We start from the raw sequence: 19,273 nt of genomic DNA on the forward strand, positions 1-19,273 counted from the left end.
AGATGGTGTTCCAGTATCAGCTGTGAATCCAGGAGGACCCCCAAATAGCGGTCCCTCTCTGAGGGGTGTAAGTTTTCACCCCCCAGGATCAAGGATGGACTGTCTAGGCTGTCCTTCGCGGGCAACATCCACAGCCACTCAGTCTTGTCGGGATTGAGTACAAGTTTGTTCACCCCCATCTAGATCCTGATAGCTTCCAGGCATCGGCACATCACGTCTGCCACTACACTGAGCTGGCACGGGGCAGAGAGATACAATTGTGTATCATCTGCATACTGATGGTACTTAACCCTGTGCTGTCGAATGATCTCGCCCAGCGGCTTCATGTAGATGTTAAATAGGAGGGGGGACAAGACCGAACCGTGTGGCACACCACATTTAAGGGGCCTAGGGGTCGACCTTTGCCCCCCAACCAACACTGACTGCGACCTGTCAGAGAGGTAAGAGGAGAACCACCGTAAAACGGTGCCTCTCACTCCCACCTCCTCCAGCCGTCGCAGAAGGACACCATGGTCGATGGTATCGAAGGCCGCTGAGAGGTCAAGAAGCACCAGGATAGAGGAATGTCCTCTATCCCTGGCCCGCCAGAGATCATCAGTCAGTGCGACCAAAGCGGTTTCTGTGCTGTACCGAGGCCTGAAACCAGACTGAAAGGAATCTAGATAATCTTGCTTCATTCACGGTCCGTCGGAGTTGAAGCGCCACCACCTTCTCAACAATCTTCCCCAAAAAAGGAAGGTTGGAGACAGGATAATAGTTCTTAAGAATAGCTGGGTCCAGAGAAGGCTTCTTGAGGAGGGGTCTTACCACCGCTTCCTTTAAGGGTTGTGGGAAAGACCCCTCCTGCAAAGATGCGTTCGTAATCATCTGGAGCCAGCCTCGTGTTACCTCCCTGCTGGTCGAAACCAGCCAGGAGGGGCACGGGTCCAGTAAACAGGTGGGGGCACTCATCGCTCCCATGACCTTGTCCACTTCCTCAGGGGTGACAAACTTGAACTCATCCCAGCAAATCTGACTGAGACTCTCTCTCGGCATCTCAGCTGGTACTGCCCAAATAGAGTGCAGATCTGCCCAAATCTGAGTGATTTTGTCCGACAGAAACTGAACGAACTCCTCAGCGCTTCCCTGCAGGGGTTCCCCTGCCTCCTCACCTTTCAGGAGGGAGCGGGTCACCCTAAACAGGACGGCTGGGCGAGATTCCGCGGACGCAATAAGAGCGGAAAAATGTGTACATTTTGCCACCCGTATCGCCACTAAGTAAGTCCTGATAAAGGCTCTTAATAGTGTTCGGTGAGATTCGGAGTTACTAGCCCTCCAGCGTCGCTCTAGGCGTCTCTTTTGGCACTTCATCTCCCAGAGTTCCTTGGTGAACCAAGGTGCCCTCCTGGATCTACTGCCGCGGAGAGGCCTCAAAGGCACAATCCGATCCAGTGCCTCAGCCGCCGCAACATTCCAGGCCGCGACCAAGGACTCTGTCGGATTGTGGACAAGGGAGTCAGGTATCCCTCCAAGCTCCTTCTGAAATCCTTCCAGGTCCATCAGGCGCCTGGGGCAGAACCACTTAATCGGCTCCACCTCCCTGAAATGGGGGAGTAGCATCTTAAAGTCAAGCCTCAGCAAGGAGTGATCTGACCATGACAAGGGCAAGGTCTCTATTCCCCTTAATTCAAGATCACGTCTCCACTGCCTGAGAGAAATACAAGGTCGAGTGTGTGTCCTGCTCTATGAGTTGGACCCTGAACTACTTGGGTCAAGTCCATGGTTTTCATGGAAGCCATGAACTCCTGTGCCCCGTCAGAGTGTTCACCCAGAAATGGCAGGTTAAAGTCCCCCAGTACCATTAGTCTGGCGAACTCCACCGCCAACCCGGCTACCGCCTCTAGGAGCACAGGCAGAGCTGTTGTGACGCAGCTGGGAGGTAGGTACGTCAGGAACAAGCCCAATTGAACCCCTAGGTCCAACTTCAGGAGGAGAGACTCACACCCCACAATCTCTGGGGCAGGGATCATGCGAGGAGCTAATGACCTTCAGATGATAACTGCTACTCCCCCACCCCATTTTCTGGTGTCGTGGTTGGTGGAGCACCTGGAACCCATCTGGGCACATTTCTGAGAGGGGGACTCCTCCCTCTTGGCCCAGCCAGGTTTCAGTTATACATGTCAGGTCTGCCTCCTCATCTAATATTAAGTCCCGGACGAGGGGAGCTTTATTTACCACAGACCTGGCATTTAGCAACAGCAACCTGAGACCAGGGCCCTGATCTCCTCTGCCACCAGGTCCTTGAGTTGAGCCTGAGGGGCCGGAACAAGGCATCGTTGTGATGTAGCAAGTCCTTCTTCCCCGGTAATGTCTAGCCCTACAGCTCCCGTCATATCTACCCCTCCCGGTCCTAACCGAAATGCTCTGACCCTCCCCCATCCCCGTAGACCCCCCTCTCCCATGGCCCCCATTCTTCTCGGCAGGCCACACACACCATTCATTCCAGGACGGGAGGCAAATCTGGGCCCCCATCCACTTCTGCTTCTGCACTCAGTGGAGGGGGCTCCAGGTCGCACACCCAGTCCTATTATATGCACCAAACAGACACTCTCCTCATACACACCCCACAACTCTACCTGTATTAATTTGCAAGCCATTTCAGAAGCACAGAAATGGTGATCATGTAACGTGTGGCTGCTGCAGTAGTCGTAAATGCAAGGATTGGTTGCAAAGCTTTTTCGTTTGTTTGTTTGCTGTTGTTTTTTGCACCACTATAACTTCAGTTACTAGACAAGACAAACAATAGATAAGCACTACCTGTACTGCTTCTAACAATTCCTTGAAATTCTCCCTGACATCTTTGATTTTTGTGACTTTGGCTTCTTTTCTTTTGGCAATATATTCTGTCACTCAGTTTGCTTTCTTCTGTTTTTTGGGCTTTGTTAATTTCCTCCTTCATCCTTAATAACTTCTATGATTTCATTCCATGGAAGTTTCATAGAGGTTCTGAACTTCAGTGACTGGTTCCCAATCAGTGCCGTTCAGATCTTCAAAATGATTCCTGGTGTTCTCCATGAAAATAATGAACATTTTTTTTTCATATTGTGGAAGTTGGTTACTTTATTAGCTTCACTTGGAATGTGCACATGAGCAGTTCATGATCTGTTCCACAAACAGCACTTTATCATGTCTTTGATCCTATAACTGAGCTTATTCACCTTTTAACAATCATATGGCTAGTTGGATTTCTATGTACTTAATCTGGTGATTTTTTATGTATGCAACATTGTTTTTTTGGGAGGGGGGTGTTTGTTTTTTGAAGATGGTGTTGGTTATGAAGAAATAATTGGAATGGCAGAAATTAATAAATTTCTGTCCTGCTTTAGTTCAGTTTTCTAAATCATGCAATCAAACTATATCTTCCACAAAATTTTCTATTTCTGCATTCCACTCTCCAGACAAAAGTATCTCGCTTGCATGTTTTGTTGGTTTCAAATTGGACTTGATCATAAAACTCCTCAGCCTCTTCTTCATTGATCATTGGAGCATAAACTTGGATGATTATCATATTAAAGGATTATACATGAAGACTAAGTGATATTATGGAATCACTGATTGCACACTTTTTTTCTCTACCCTTCCTATCTATAACAACACTATTAGTTAGTGGTTAATTTTTTATTTGCTATTAGTTAATTTGTTTTTCATATCCTGAGTAATAAATAGTATGAACTTCTGACTGAAAGTGTCCAATCCCAGTCCATTTAAATTTACTGATGTCTAAAAGGTCAATTTGTAATTTTGTGTTATCTTTCACTGCCTGTTTCAGTATTCACAGCTTTCTCGTAATCATGTTTTTCATATTCCATGTTACCACTGTAATTCTGACTTCTTTGCAGCTTTGGATTTTTTCCCTCCTTGGTAATAAGAAACTGGTTATTGCAAATGCTTTAATCTAGCCACATTCTAAATACCATTGGCACTCCAACATTTTTTAGTTTCCTCATTAGCACATTGAATGCCATCGAAGAGCCTATTTTAACTATGTATGATATACCCTGTCCCCTTTCAATGACTATTTTACATATATATTCTGGTGTCATAATAAATTGATGATTTATCAATCATCAGGGTGATTTTATCATTTCAGCCACACTGTGTACTACTTGCTTCAAAGGAAAATTCAGCACCTGTAAAACTTGGTGGTTTTGGAGTTGCTATTCAATTAGGAGAATCAGGACTTGTTGCTGGAGGTAAGTAATGACTATTTCATATCATGTTCAGTAAAGATTTTTTTTAGTTTGGGTGAAATTTACCAAGGATGAACTTATAATGATATAAGAAAATAGCTTGCTTATAAAAAAACAAAGAGAACAGTCTAGTTGCAATTTGAATATTCTGCAAGTGATAATTAAGAAACAATCATTGAAAATTTGCAAACTATGCTTAAGAATGAAAAAGAAAAAATAATATATTAATTTATTAAATATATTTCATATTTTGTTTAAATGTGAGTTTCTTTAAGTCTTTACTGCAACCTAGCACTATTCTAGCCTGATTAAGCAAAACACATCAACTTTGGGTACTGTCTTTTTGAGAATAAATAAAACCAGTGTTTCACAGACAAATTAGCTCCTCTTAACTCACAAATTATGCTTTTGAAGAATTTAATGTATGCATGCATGTACAGTGCATTCAGAAAGTATTCAGATCCCATTCACTTTTGTCAATTTTTAATGCTTTAGCCTGATTGTGCAGTTGTTGAAAATTATTATTTTTTCATTAATCTACACTCCATAATGGAAGTGAAAACAGAATTTTAGAAATGTCTGTAAATTTATTAAAAAGAAAAACTGAAATATCACATAAGCATAAGTATTCAGACTCTTCACTCAGTATTTTGGATATGACATGACAAGCTTTGCACACCTGAATTGGTGGATTTTCTGCTGTTCTTTCTTGCAAATCCTCTCAAGCTCAGTCAGGTAGGATGGTGATTGTAGATGGACAACCATTTTCAGGTTCCTCCAGAGATGTTCAGTCAGGGCTCTGTCTGGGCCACTCTAGGACATTCGCAGAGTTGTCGCTAAGCCACTCTTTTTTTAAAAAATAAATTTTTATTTTTATTACACAAACAATACATACAGACAACAATAAAAAAACCAGCAAAAAAAATACAAAAAAAATACACACACACAAAAAGCATCATCACATACAACATGTTGTTTGGTTATAGGTGTTTTAACATCCATATTCTCGAATAACATTTACCATCACAGATTTTTCATCTAGTTTAACTAAATACCTCACTTTCATTGTACAGTATACATTCAATTACGAAGTATTTTTTTCCAATAAATCATAGTTCCCTTACATTCTTGATTATCTATTTAATAACAGTATATCTTTATATTATCCCCATGTGAAAAAAAAATTTTTTTTTACCAACCGTTTATATCACTATTTTCCATTATACATAATTCCACCATCAACTATCAGGTATGCTTTTGTTCATTGTTATCCTTGTACCTCATACCTTCAAACGGAAATCTTATTCCTTCATTTTTCAACAAAATATTCTAAGTGATCGCTACATATATATACCAATTTTTAATTATTCCCTTATTAAAATAATTTATCAACAACAAGATATCATTGTAATATGTTCTTAAGGTTATACATTATATCACCAAAACGCTATCAAATATACATAAAATCGTTGTTATCCTTATCTTTTTTAAAGCAAAAAATTCTAAAGTATTCAATTCATAGATATATCAGTTTTTCATTGTATCGTTGTTAATCTATTTCACAGCATGGTTGTGTTATCATTTAACTCCTTCAGTTAAAACATGAGTAAAGCATTTTTCATTTCCAGGTTTTTTCCCCCAGCCGCTGATAAAACAAGTCCCATATCTTATAAAATTGCTTGTCCTCTTGTTCTCTAATTTCAAGTGTCAATTTACTCATTTCAGCAGTCCATTATTTTTCGAATAACTTCTTCCTGTTTTGGTATTATTTCATTTTTCCAGTTTTTTGCAAATACGATTCTGGCTACAATCAGATATTTTAAGTCTTTGTTATAGATTTCTGGTATGATCCCCAATAAAAAGACCTCTGGTTTGAAGTCTATTTGTTTGTGTGTCACTTTCTCCAACCACATGTGGATTTTAGTCCAGTATCTTTTAGCTTCAATGCAAGTCCACACATGTGGTAATATGAGCCCGGTATCTGATGACATTTCCAACACTTTTCTGATTTATTCTTGGACATTCTTGCAATTCTGGTTGGGGGTAGATGCCATCTGTAAAACATCTTATACAAATTTTCTCTATATGCAGTAGACATTGTCATTTTATATATATTTTTTAATATATTTTATTCAATTTTCACATTCCATTTGCAATCATTTATATACAGGGTATTCACTATAAGAAAAGAAAAAAAATAAAAAGGGAATAAAACGAACAAATAAAAAGGAAACACAACTCATCATTCACAACCCCACCTAACCCTTCCATCCTCCATACACCCCATCTACCCCCTCCAACTTTCCTTTCTCCCTCTAACACTCCCCTCCTACTTCCCTTTCCCCTCAAACCTTCCTTCTCCCCTTACTCCCCAGACACCCTCCTTACATTCCCCTTACTCCTTCCTTACTCCTCCCTCTTCTTTCCCTCTACCTCCCTCCTTGGTGTATGCCTTTATTCGAGTGTTGTTTGATCTGATAAAGGTAAAATGAACCAAGGAAAAAAAAGAAATAAAAAAAAGAACCACCGTATATAAATACATTCTTGTTCTTATTAAAACTATGTTAACACCCCCCCACCCCACCCCCCACAAATCCCCATCCCTAATCCTCCCGACTTCCCAGGGCCCACACCTGGCACTACCTTCTGTCTAAAATATCTTGTATACATATGGATTAAAAAATAAAAGTAATATATCAAAAGAAAAAAAAAACAGAGAAAGAAAAAAAAAGGGAAAAAAGAAAAGAGAAAAGAAAAAAAAAGAAAAAAAAGGAAGAAGAAAAAAAAGAAAGAAACCACTCTTTGTGTTGATCTCAGCCCCCCATCTTTATCTATGCTTAAATAGTATAAATCATTCTATCTATATTTTATTCTCGTCTCTTACTTCTTTGCTATTTACCCCAACCTTCTGTAGGTTCTCCCGTTCCTCTTCCTAAACCTCATGATCCCTTCCGATAAAATTTAAGCAACGTGGTTCATGCCATATATTCAAATATAACTTTACAGACAAGTAGTCAAACTTTCCCTTCTAGTAAAATTTAAACAGCGTAAATGATCTTTCTTTACCCCCTTTTCAAACAGTAATTCGAAATAATCTAGCCAAGCTTCCCCTTCTTAGTAAAATTAAGCAGCGTAGATCGAATATTACTTTACACAGGAATCAATTTCTATCTTAAGATAATTCCAACCGACTTCCTCTTCTAATAGGATTTAAATAACGTAATTCGTTCCACATGCATTTTACCCTCATCCCTTACTTGTCTGGTATTTTTCCCTTCAAATAAAAGTTAAATAGCATGGATCATTCCACATATTCAAATAATACTTTCAACAAGAGTCAGTTAACCTTCTATTTTAAAGTAGTCCCTTCTAACAAAGTTTAAACAACATAAATCATTCCGCATTCTTTTTACACTTATCTTAAAATAATCCCAACCGGTTTTCTGTTCTAATAAGCTTTAAACAACGTAAATTTTACCCTCATCCCTTGCTTGTCTGATGTTTACCACAAATAACGTAGTTCATTCCACATGCATTTTACCCTCAACCCTTACTTGTCTGATATTTACCACTATCAAATTTATACTAGCATTTGTTTAAAATGTAACTCAGAGCGATTTCAACCAACTTTCCCTTCATATAAAAGTTAAATAGCATGGATCATTCCACATATTCAAATAATACTTTCAGCAAGAATCAGTTAACCTTCTATTTTAAAGTAGTCCCTTCTAACAAAGTTTAGACAACATAAATCATTCCGCATTCTTTTTACACTTATCTTAAAATAATCCCAACCGGCTTTCTGTTCTAATAAGCTTTAAACAACGTAAATTTTACCCTCATCCCTTGCTTGTCTGATGTTTACCACTATCAAATTTATGCTAACGTTAATTTAGAATCTAGCTCAAAGTAGTTTCACCCAGCTTTCCCTTCTGATAAAAATTAGTCCGCTTTTTCTACCGGAGAGAGGTCTCAAACCCCCATTCAGTCCTCAACTTTAGCAAGCATTTTGAAATGTCTAAATTCTCGATCTCCGTTTTTCTGCTACTCCGAGGGAGGAGGGGCTACCCCCTCCATCTTGCAACCACATGGCCAGCCGCTCGGCTTCTCCTTCCGCTTGTCTCTCCACTCTTCCAAGCGCGTCAGGAAGTCCCGCCTTCAGAATCCTACAATAGAAATCTTGAGCCTCCGAAACAGAGTTAAGACGAAATCTTTGATTCTCAAATGTAACCGTGATACCGGCAGGGGCCTCCCATCTGTATCGAATCTGTTGACTCCTAAGCTCCTTAGTTAAAAAGGTATAATCCCTTCTTGCTTTCAGCATCTGAAAAGGAATATCTTTGAAAACAATCAGGTCCTGGCCGTCAACTCGGAAACTGTTATTATGAAGCTTTTGCACAATCGCATTTCTAGATTCTTTTGTAGAGAAATGTATAATTATGTCCCTTGGGAGCTGTCGCTGTTCCGCTATCAATGAGTTCTGGCGATAGATTTTCCGAATCTGCCAATCAAAGTTAAGTCCCGGGCTTCCCAGCGCATGGCTGAAGGCTTCAGCAAAGGTCTGTTTCAAATTCTCTTGCTCCTTTTCACGGAATCCTCTGACTCTTATTGCAGATGCCTTCCTATTAAAATTTATCATCATAAGCTGTTCTTCGTTATCTCTAATTTTTTGTTGTAAAATTTGAATATTGGTAGTCAAATTAAAATTAGCCTTCTCCAGACTTTCCAATTTGTTCTCTATTTCAGCAGAGTAATCTGACAGGGCAGACACGGCTGCAAACGTATTCGCCTTCATTTGATTAACTTTAGATTTTAAATCATCATATAATTCCAATACAAATTCCCTAATTTCTTGCTTAAAGGCATTAAACATTTTAAAGAGATATTCCTGTGTTAAAAGTTCTCCAGCAGAGGGCATAGGAGGCAAAGGCTGTGTTTCCAGTAAAGATTCTTTAAATTCTTTAGACACATTTGTAACAAGACGCTTCTTTGACTTGGGTGCCATAATAAATAAACAAGTAAGCAGAGCTTCGCTCCCCTCTATTTCCAAAGAAGAAGAGTTTATTTTGTTAAGGAGCGGTCTGCAGGAAGATAAAACCGGCTAAGTACATCCAGTATCAATCATCCACGGAGAGAAATCGCCATTTTGAGGTCTATTTAGACAAAGAAGTCTCTAAGACGAATGGTGCTGGTATTTAAGATAGTAATGAAAGCATAAATCTCACAGGGGTGGGACCCGCCCGTATCAATTCTAGCTTGAAAAAACTTTGTTTTGTCCTGGGGGGGGCTAGCCTGTCTGGGGCTGCCCAAAAAAAAAAAAGGCAGCTGAGAAGAACTGGCTGGAGATAGAAGCTCCGCTCCGGCTGGATCTAATCTCTTTCCACAGCCAAAAAAAAGAAAAAAGGCTGTGGCTTACGAATAGACCCTAGCCTACGGAGCTATCCTCCCTGCCCCTTTCTTAGCCAAAAAGGGGTGCTATCTATGATCTTATTTAGATATACAAACCAGATCTCTGAGGAGCTCGGTGGAGCTCTCCTCGGCAACAGGCCACGCCCCCAGGAAGTCTCGTCATTTTATAATTTTGAGACCACAGTTTCTGCCATTTCTCTAAATCAATCCCATACCCAAAGTTTTTCCCCCAAGCTATCATAGTTTCTTTGACTTGTTCTTGTAATTTAACCTCCAATAAATATCCGTATAGTTTTTTAATTACTTTTTCATCAGTACCTGTTAACATTTTGTCTAACTCAGTCATTTTATTGTAAAAACCTTTGGATTTTCTATCTTTATTATATCTAGATTGTATCTGTACATATGAATACCAATTCATTTCTATCCTTTCTTGTTTCAACACTTGGATAGATTTGAGTTCACCCTCTTCATTCAATAATTCAACATATCTAACTGTTTGTTCCTTTTTATATATTATCGGATATGAAAATGCTTCAATCATTGATATCCAGACTGGAATTTTTAAGTAGTATAATCTTTTTACCTTTTCCCAGTTTAATAACAAAGCCTCCATATATAGTGTCTTCTAAAATAGCCATGTGCTTTAGTTCCCTTATACCATAAGAAAGCATGCCATCCCAACAGTAAATCATGACCTTCTACATTCAATATTCTAGAATTTTTTAGTGATATCCATTCCTTAATCCACATCAAGTTTGTTGCTTGGTAGTATAATTCCCAATCACGTAGGCCCAATCCTCCTCTAATTCTAGCATCTTGTAACAATTTTAAGTTTTATTCTTGCTTTTTTCCCATGCCAAATAAACTTCAAAACTATTTTGTTTAAGTCTTGAAAAAAGTCCTTACCCAATCTGATTGGGATTGTCTGGATCAGGTATAAGATTCTAGGTAAAATGTTCATTTTAATTGTAGAAATTCTTCCTATCATTGATAGTTGTAAATGTTCCCATTTCATCAGATCAGTCGCTATTTGTTGTTTTAGTCTAGTATAATTGTCCTCCTTAAGAGTACTGCATCTAGGTGATAGGTATAGCCCCAAATATTTAACCTTACTTGTAATTTGAATCTGCAAAGTTTCTGACAACTCTTCCTTTTGTGTTGCTGGCATATTCTTTGTCATAATCTTTGTTTTGTCTTTGTTTATTTTCAAGCCTGCTACTTTTCCATATTCCTCTATTCTTTCTAGCAGTTTGGGTGCTGTTTCTAGTGGATCTTCAAGAGTAAAAACTAAGTCATCTGCAAACGCTTGTAGCTTATATTCTTCTTTCTTAATTTTCATTCCTCTTATTTCTTCCTCTTCTCTAATCTTTCTGTTTAAAACCTCTAACGTTAAGACAAAGAGTAACGGTGATAATGGGCAACCTTGTCTCGTACCTCTCTTTATTTTAATAGGATCTTTAATTTTCCATTTACCATTATCTTTGCTGTTTGTTTCTGGTATATCATTCGTATGGTTTGAATAAATTTCTTCCCAAAGTTCATCTGCTCCAGTTGTAAAAACATGAATTGCCAATTCACATTGTCAAAGGCCTTCTGTGCATCAAGAAACATCAAAGCCATTTGTTTTTCGGGGTGGGCTTCATAATATTCCAAAGTATTCAAAATCATGCTCATATTATCTTTAATTTGTCTCTTAGGTAAAAAGCCATTTTGATCTGAGTGGATGAAGTTATTTAAATATTTTTTAAGTCTCCCTGCTAGTATAGATGCAATAGCAATAGCAATAGCAGTAGACTTATATACCACTTCATAGGCCTTTCAGGCCTCTCTAAGCGGTTTACAGAGAGTCAGCATATTGCCCCCAACAATCTGGGTCCTCATTTTACCCACCTCGGAAGGATGGAAGGCTGAGTCAACCCTGAGCCGGTGAGATTTGAACCGCTGACCTGCTGATCTAGCAGTAGCCTGCAGTGCTGCATTTAACCACTGTGCCACCTTGGCTCTATGCAAATAGCTTATAATCTGAGTTTAATGAAGAAATTGGTCTATAGTTCTTGGTTTGTGTTAAATCGGTCTCTTCCTTGGGTAGCAATGTTATATATGGTTCTGACCATGACTTCAGTATTTTACTCTCAGACATCACTTCATTCATGACTTGTAGAAGTGGGAGAGTCAAAAATTTCTTCAAATATTCTATAGAATTCCACGGGTAGTCCATCCGGTCCTGGGGCTTTCCCGTTATTTTGTTTTTTAAGTACATCCGTTAGCTCCCTCGTTGTTATTTTACTTTCTAGCATTGTTCTAGTTTCCTCTGATATCTGGGGAAGATTGGCATCCTGTAAGTACTTTTTGACTCCTCCCTCCTCCACCTTCTTTGTTCATAGAGCTTAGCATAGTACCGTATTTTCACGACCAAAAGCCGCACCGGATTATAAGCCGCAGTATCTATCAACGTTAATTTTTCAAACTTTTTCCACATATAAAGCGCACCGGGTTATAAGCCGCACGTTTCCCGACGCTTCTGGACATCTGTTGCAGTCGCGAGGAGCGGAGAAGAGCGCGAAGGTTCTTGGCGCTCCAGGAAGCCGCGAAAGCAGCTGGGGAAGGCGCACGGCTTGGTTTATCTTCCCTGGACGTCGCAGCAGCAGCCCCAAGCGCACCGATCTCTGTGTTTTTCGCATCGGGGCATGCTCTTGCAGCACACCCCGATGCGAAAAACACTGAGATCGGTGAGTTTGGGGCTGCTACTGCGACATCCAGGGAGGAGAAACCAAACCGCGCGCCTCTCCCAGCTGCTTTCGCGGCTTCCTGGAGCGCCAAGAACCTTCGCGCTCTTCTCCACTCCTCACGACTGCAATAGATGTCCAGAAGCGGCTTTTGGGGCTAATGGGGATTGGATTTCCAGCTCGATAGCCCCTGCCGCTTCTGGACGTCTATTGCAGTTGTGAGGAGCCGAGGAGAGTGTGGAGAAGAGCGCGAAGGTTCTTGGCGCTCCAGGAAGCCGCGAAAGCAGCTGGGGGAGGCGCACGGCTTGGTTTATCCTCCCTGGACGTCGCAGCAGCAGCCCCAAGCACACCGAACTCTGTGTTTTTAGCATGGGGGCATGCTCTTGCAGCTGCTTTCGCGGCTTCCTGGAGCGCCAAGAACCTTCGCGCTCTTCTCCACACTCTCCTCAGCTCCTCACAACTGCAATAGACGTCCAGAAGCGGCAGGGGCTATCGAGCTGGAAATCCAATCCCCATTAGCCCCAAAAGCCGCTTCTGGACATCTATTGCAGTCGTGAGGAGTGGAGAAGAGCGCGAAGGTTCTTGGCGCTCCAGGAAGCCGCGAAAGCAGCTGGGAGATCTTTTTCCACATATAAAGCGCACCAGGTTATAAGCCGCACTGCCGGTTTTGGATCAAATTTTAGGATTTTCAGTGCGGCTTATAGTCGTGAAAATACGGTAGTCTTGTATAATATTTTTTTTCTCAGTATTTTCCATACTGAATTTGTCCTTGTTCATCTCTTAATTGGAGTATTTTCTTTGTTTCTCTCTCTTTTTTCAGCTTATATGCCAACCACCTGCTTGGTTTATTTGCATTTTCAAAATAGTTCCGTTTAGCACCTCTAATTTTTTGTGCCAGTTCTTCCTTTTCCAGTAGATTCATTTTATGTTTAATTATATCCATTTTTATCTTGACATCTTTTTTTTTGTGGAGATCTCTGTAATTCTCTTTCAAGTATTTTGTAATCATTATCTAAAGTTTTATGCATTTGTCTTTTCTTTAAGCTTCTCTTCCTTGTATAGTCTATTATCAGACCTCTAGTAACAGCCTTATTCAGACTCTTCACTCAGTATTTTGGATATGACACGACAAGCTTTGAATTGGTGGATTTTCTGCCGTTCTTTCTTGCAAATCCTCTCAAACTCAGTCAGGTAGGATGGTGATTATAGATGGACAACCATTTTCAGATTCCTCCAGAGATGTTCAATAGGGTTCAGTCAGGGCTCTGTCTGGGCCACTCTAGGACATTCGCAGAGTTGTCTCTAAGCCACTCTTTTGTTGTCTTGGCTGGGTGCTTAGGATTGTTGTCATATTGGAAAGTGAATCTTCAGCCCAGTCTGAGGTCCTGATTTCTGTGGAACAGGTTTTCATTGAGGATTTCACTGTACTTACTGTAGCTCTATTCAGCTTTCCTTCAACCCTGACCAGTCTCCCAGTCCCTGCTGCTGAAAAACACTGTCACTGTTGGGTTGATATTATCCGTGCCTGGTTTCCTCCAGAAATAATGTTTAGAATTCAGACTAAACAATTCAATCTTGGTTATCAGATAATCTTATTCCTCACAGTCTGAGAGTCCTTCAGGTGCTTTTTTGCAAACTCGAAGTGGGCTTTCATGTGCTTTTCACTGAGGAGAGGCTTTTGTATAGCCATTCTGCCATAAAGTCCAGATCGGTGGAGGGCTGCAGTGATGGTTGTCCCAGGGGTCACTAACCTTTCGGACCGCAGAGACCCACTAATTTCATAATTTTAAATCCTGTGAACCAATATGATCTGCCTAATCACTGGCTAGGTGGTCATGTGACTGAGTGGACATGGCCAACTCGATGTCACTCACATCAAGCCTCTACTCACCCCTCCCAGCCACTCCTCACCTCCCCATCCGGGCTCCTGAGGGCCCCAACAGGAAGCAGTTGTTGGAGCTAACCAACTACCATGAGAAGGAGTTGGCAAAACAGCTCAGTTCAAATTGGATCTGACCGAGAAGGCAGCTCAGTAGAAGCACCTCACTGAGGACTACAAGCATAGACTTTCCAAGCAGATGGAAGACCAGTGGGAGTGCAAGGCCAGGTACCGGTGTCAGGAAGCTCAGCAAGCTGAGATAGTCAGCCAGTTCCAGGCCATGATACAGTCCCACTGTAACAGTTAGGTAAGCTCCCCATTAGGAGAACGAGTGCGTGCAGAGAAGCGAAGTGAGAGTGGTGTAGTAGAACGCATAAACCAGCATACAGAGACACTGAATTGTGAAACAGATAGTGTTTTACTTCCGTGGGAATAGAGGTATGCAGAGTCCAATTTATACACGGTTAAGTCAGTCATCAACGTTCGCAGTTAAGGGGCGATCCAACAAACACAGTCCAGAACCATATAAGCAGTTCAATACACAAAAATCACTAACAGTTGCAAAACTCACAGTAATTCACGCTGATCAATACACGACACATCTACAACCATCATCCAACAATCAGCATCTAACAATCAGTATGGCTCCATATTATGGCCGCTTGAGGAAACAGCAACCAATCACATTTACAGCAGTAATTAAAGATACAGTATTACTATTACAGTTTATTTATTTATTATTTTATTTTATTAATAAGATTTATAGCCGCCCAATCCCGAAGGACTCTGGGCGGCTTACAAAAACAAAAGAGAAAAAAAGAAATAATAAAAAATAAAAAAGACAGATTTAAAATCACCACACATGGATTCATTCTGATCGGGGCTGGACCTCAACAGTGAGGTCAACAGCCCCAGGCCTGCCAGAATAGCCAGGTTTTGACAGCTTCTCTGAAGGCCATGAGAGTGGGTAAGGTCCGGATCTCTGGGGGTAGCTCATTCCAAAGGGTGAGAGCAGCCACAGAGAAGGCTCTCTTCCGGGGAGCCGCCAGCCGACATTGTCTGGCTGATGGCATCTGAAGGAGGTCCACCCTGTGGGATCTCACCGGCCGCTGGGAGGTATGTGGCAGTAGGCGGTCTTGCAGATACCCTGGCCCTAAGCCATGTAGGGCTTTAAAGGTAATAACCAACACCTTGAATTGCGTCCGGAGACCAATAGGAAGCCAGTGCAGCTCGCAGAGGATAGGTGTAACGTGGGTGTACCTCGGTACACCCAGTATCGCTCGCACGGCTGCATTCTAGACTAGCTGCAGTCTCCGAACACTTTTCAAGGGTAGCCCCATGTAGAGCGTGTTGCAGTAATCCAGCCTTGAGGTGACTAGGGCGTGAGTGACTGTTTGAAGTGCTTCCCGATCCAAGTAGGGCCGCAATTGATGCACCGGGTGAACCTGGGCAAAGGCCCCCCTGGTCACAGCCGACAGATGGTGTTCCAGTGTCAGCTGTGAATCCAGGAGGACCCCCAAATTGCGGGCCCTATCTGAGGGGTGTAAGTTTTCACCCCCCAGGATCAAGGATGGACTGTCTAGGCTGTCCTTCGGGGGCAACATCCACAGCCACTCAGTCTTGTCGGGATTGAGTACAAGTTTGTTCACCCCCATCCAGATCCTGACAACTTCCAGGCATCGGCACATCACGTCCGCTGCTACACTGAGCTGGCACAGGGCAGAGAGATACAATTGTGTATCCTCTGCATACTGATGGTACTTAACCCCGTGCTGTCGAATGATCTCACCCAGCGGCTTTATGTAGATGTTAAATAGGAGGGGGGACAAGACCGAACCGTGTGGCACACCACATTTAAGGGGCCTAGGGGTCGACCTTTGCCCCCCAACCAACACTGACTGCGACCTGTCAGAGAGGTAAGAGGAGAACCACCGTAAAACGGTGCCTCTCACTCCCACCTTCTCCAGCCGTTGCAGAAGGATACCATGGTCGATGGTATCGAAGGCCGCTGAGAGGTCAAGAAACACCAGGATAGAGGAATGTCCTCTATCCCTGGCCCGCCAGAGATCATCGGTCAGTGCGACCAAAGCGGTTTCTGTGCTGTACCCAGGCCTGAAACCAGACTGAAAGGAGTCTAGATAATCTGCTTCATTCAAGGTCCATCGGAGTTGAAGCGCCACCACCTTCTCAACAACCTTCCCCAAAAAAGGAAGGTTGGAGACAGGACGATATTTCTTAAGAATAGCTGGGTCCAGAGAAGGCTTCTTGAGGAGGGGTCTTACCACCGCTTCCTTTAAGGGTTGTGGGAAAGACCCCTCCTGCAAAGATGCGTTCGTAATCATCTGGAGCCAGCCTCGTGTTACCTCCCTGCTGGTCAAAACCAGCCAGGAGGGGCACGGGTCCAGTAAACAGGTGGGGGCACTCATCACTCCCATGGCCTTGTCCACTTCCTCAGGGGTGACAAACTTGAACTCATCCCAGCAAATCTGACTGAGACTCCCTCAGCATCTCAGCTGGTACTGCCCAAGTAGAGTCCAGGTCTGCCCGAATCTGAGTGATTTTATCCAACAGAAACTGAACGAACTCCTCAGCTCTTCCCTGCAGGGGTTCCCCCGCCTCCTCACCTTTCAGGAGGGAGCGGGTCACCCTAAACAGGGCGGCTGGTTTATATATTGCCAACCCAAATGTTAGATTATATTCCTAACATTCTCCCCTTTGGGTAGAGCAATATATCTGTAACCTTACAGTCTGAGTCCGTATTCATCACAATATGGTTTATGTTTCATAGTACCTTGAACTTTGGTAAAATGATCTGCAATGTTATCTTCAGACATGCAGTACTCTCGTGTAATCAGTTTACTAATAACACTTTGTCTTACATTTAGATATCTTAAGTCAGTGTGCTTTGTCCTTGTCTTTACAGCAAGATTGGATGCCATTTGAATTGCTGATTGGTTGTCTTCATATACAACAATAGGCTCTTGTACATTAATCCCCATATCTAGTAGGAGTTATTTGTAACAAACCAAATCCATGCATAACAAAGACAAACATGAGAATTCAGCCTCCATTATTGATAAACTTAAATGTTTTTGACGAATAGACCGCCATCCAATTAACGCTTTTCCTAAGAATACAACAATACCTGATGTGGATTTACGTATAGACATGTCTGTAGCAAAACTTGCATCAGCATATGCAGTTAAACTCAGTTCATCCTTAGGCTGTAAATATAATGCATAATGTATTGTTTGTTTAAGATATCTCAATACACGCTTAACAGCTTGCCAGTGCCTTTCAGTATGTTCAACATTAAACCTGGCTAATTGATTAACACTATCTGCTATATCTGGCCTTGACCAATTGCTGAGATAAGATAAGCTACCAATGTGAGATTGATAAATACCTGTATCAAATACAGGGCTTTGTACATCTTTATGGCTAAATTCTTGACCCATTGGAGTTTTAGCCGGTTTATAGAGTTCCATTTTAAAAGTCCCGAGTAACTGGTTAATTTTTTCAGTTTGTGATATTTTGTATCCTCCCCTAGTTTTATCTATTTTTAAACCAAGATATTGCTTAATCTCACCAAGATGTTTTATTTTAAACTGCGTTTTTAGCAGTGTAATAATTTCAATAGCTTCTTGCTCAGTTTTAGTGATTAATGCTATGTCATCAGTGAACAATAGCAACAATGAAATCACACCGTCACTTTCCTTTTTTAAATAAACATGGATCAGCCATGCCAGCTTTGAAACTTATCTTTATTAATTCCTTCACTATGTATTGTATTACACATTATAGCTTCACCCCACAGTGTTTCAGTCAAACCTGAATCAACTAACATAGTTCGAGCCATGGCTTGTAATGTTTGCCCCTTTCGTTCTATAAATGAGTTATGTTGTGGCCTATAAGGAGCAGAACGTTTATGCTCAATACCAGCTGATTTTAACATCATTTGAAATTTATAATTTGTAAACTCAGTCCCATTATCTGTTACAACAGTAATCACCTTAGTTTTCATCTTTTTTTCAGCAAATTTGAATTTGAATTTGAATTTACTTTATTTGTATGCCGCCCTTTTCCCTGAAAGGGACTCAGGGCGGCTCACAATTCAAGGGAGGGGAAAAAAACAAACAAACAAAGTTACAAAACATAAAGACCATACACAGCTAAAAAACACAACAATCATACCATTCGAAGTGGGGCTGCAAGTCTTTAGCCCCAGGCCTGTCGGAACAGCCAGGTTTTAAGGGCTATGCGGAAGGCCTGGAGGGTGGTGAGGGTACGAATCTCCACGGGGAGTTTGTTCCACAGGGTCGGAGCAGCCACAGAGAAGGCCCTCCTCCGGGTAGTCGCCAGTCGACACTGGGCAGCTGATGGAATTCGGAGGAGGCCTAGTCTGTGGGATCTTATTGGTCTAGTGGAGGTAATTGGCAGTAGGCGGTCTCTCAAGTACCCAGATCCAATACCATGAAGGGCTTTGTAGGTGACAACTAGCACCTTGAAGCGAATCCGGAGATCAACAGGCAGCCAGTGCAGCTCGCGGAGGATAGGTGTTACGTGGGTGAATCGAGGCGCACCCACGATCGCTCGCGCGGCTGCATTCTGGACAAGCTGAAGTCGCCGAATACTCTTCAAGGGCAGCCCCATGTAGAGCACGTTGCAGTACTCCAGCCTAGAGGTCACAAGGGCACGAGTGACTGTTGTGAGAGCCTCCTTCTTTAATCTTAGCCAATTAAAGAAATGTTGGAACGTTTCTGTTTTGGTTTTCATTAAATAGCAGAAACCATAACTTGAATAATGATCCATGATACTCAAAACATAACAGGCACCTCCCAAACTGGGTTTCATAGGTCCAATTATATCAGCAAAAACAACCTCCAGAGGTTCCTTTGTTTTAAAACCATTCCGTCTGTTTGCTGGAGTAACCTTGCTTTTCTCCTGATTGCACACATTGCAGTTTAAGTATTTACTGCAAGGTTTTAATTTTACTCCTTCTGACAATATAACAGTTTGATGCAGCA

The 19,273-nt window shown here is 41.8% G+C and overlaps 1 protein-coding gene across 21 annotated transcripts in view; it reads left to right on the forward strand.

The window, feature by feature from the left end:
* CASK (calcium/calmodulin dependent serine protein kinase) overlaps positions 1-19,273 on the forward strand; it is a 333,687-nt gene that overhangs the window by 166,741 nt on the left and 147,673 nt on the right. For all 21 annotated transcript variants that reach the window (XM_087721747.1, XM_087721750.1, XM_087721748.1 and 18 more), the window contains exon 6: positions 4,130-4,232. In XM_087721747.1, coding sequence (XP_087577873.1) covers positions 4,130-4,232 — 103 coding nt within the window. The remainder of the gene's footprint in view (positions 1-4,129; positions 4,233-19,273) is intronic.

The sequence above is a fragment of the Thamnophis sirtalis genome, unplaced genomic scaffold, assembly GCF_051295495.1.
Source record: "Thamnophis sirtalis isolate CommonGarterSnake01/CBP01778 unplaced genomic scaffold, rThaSir2_p1.2 scaffold_8, whole genome shotgun sequence".
Classification (NCBI taxonomy): Eukaryota; Metazoa; Chordata; class Lepidosauria; order Squamata; family Natricidae; genus Thamnophis; species Thamnophis sirtalis.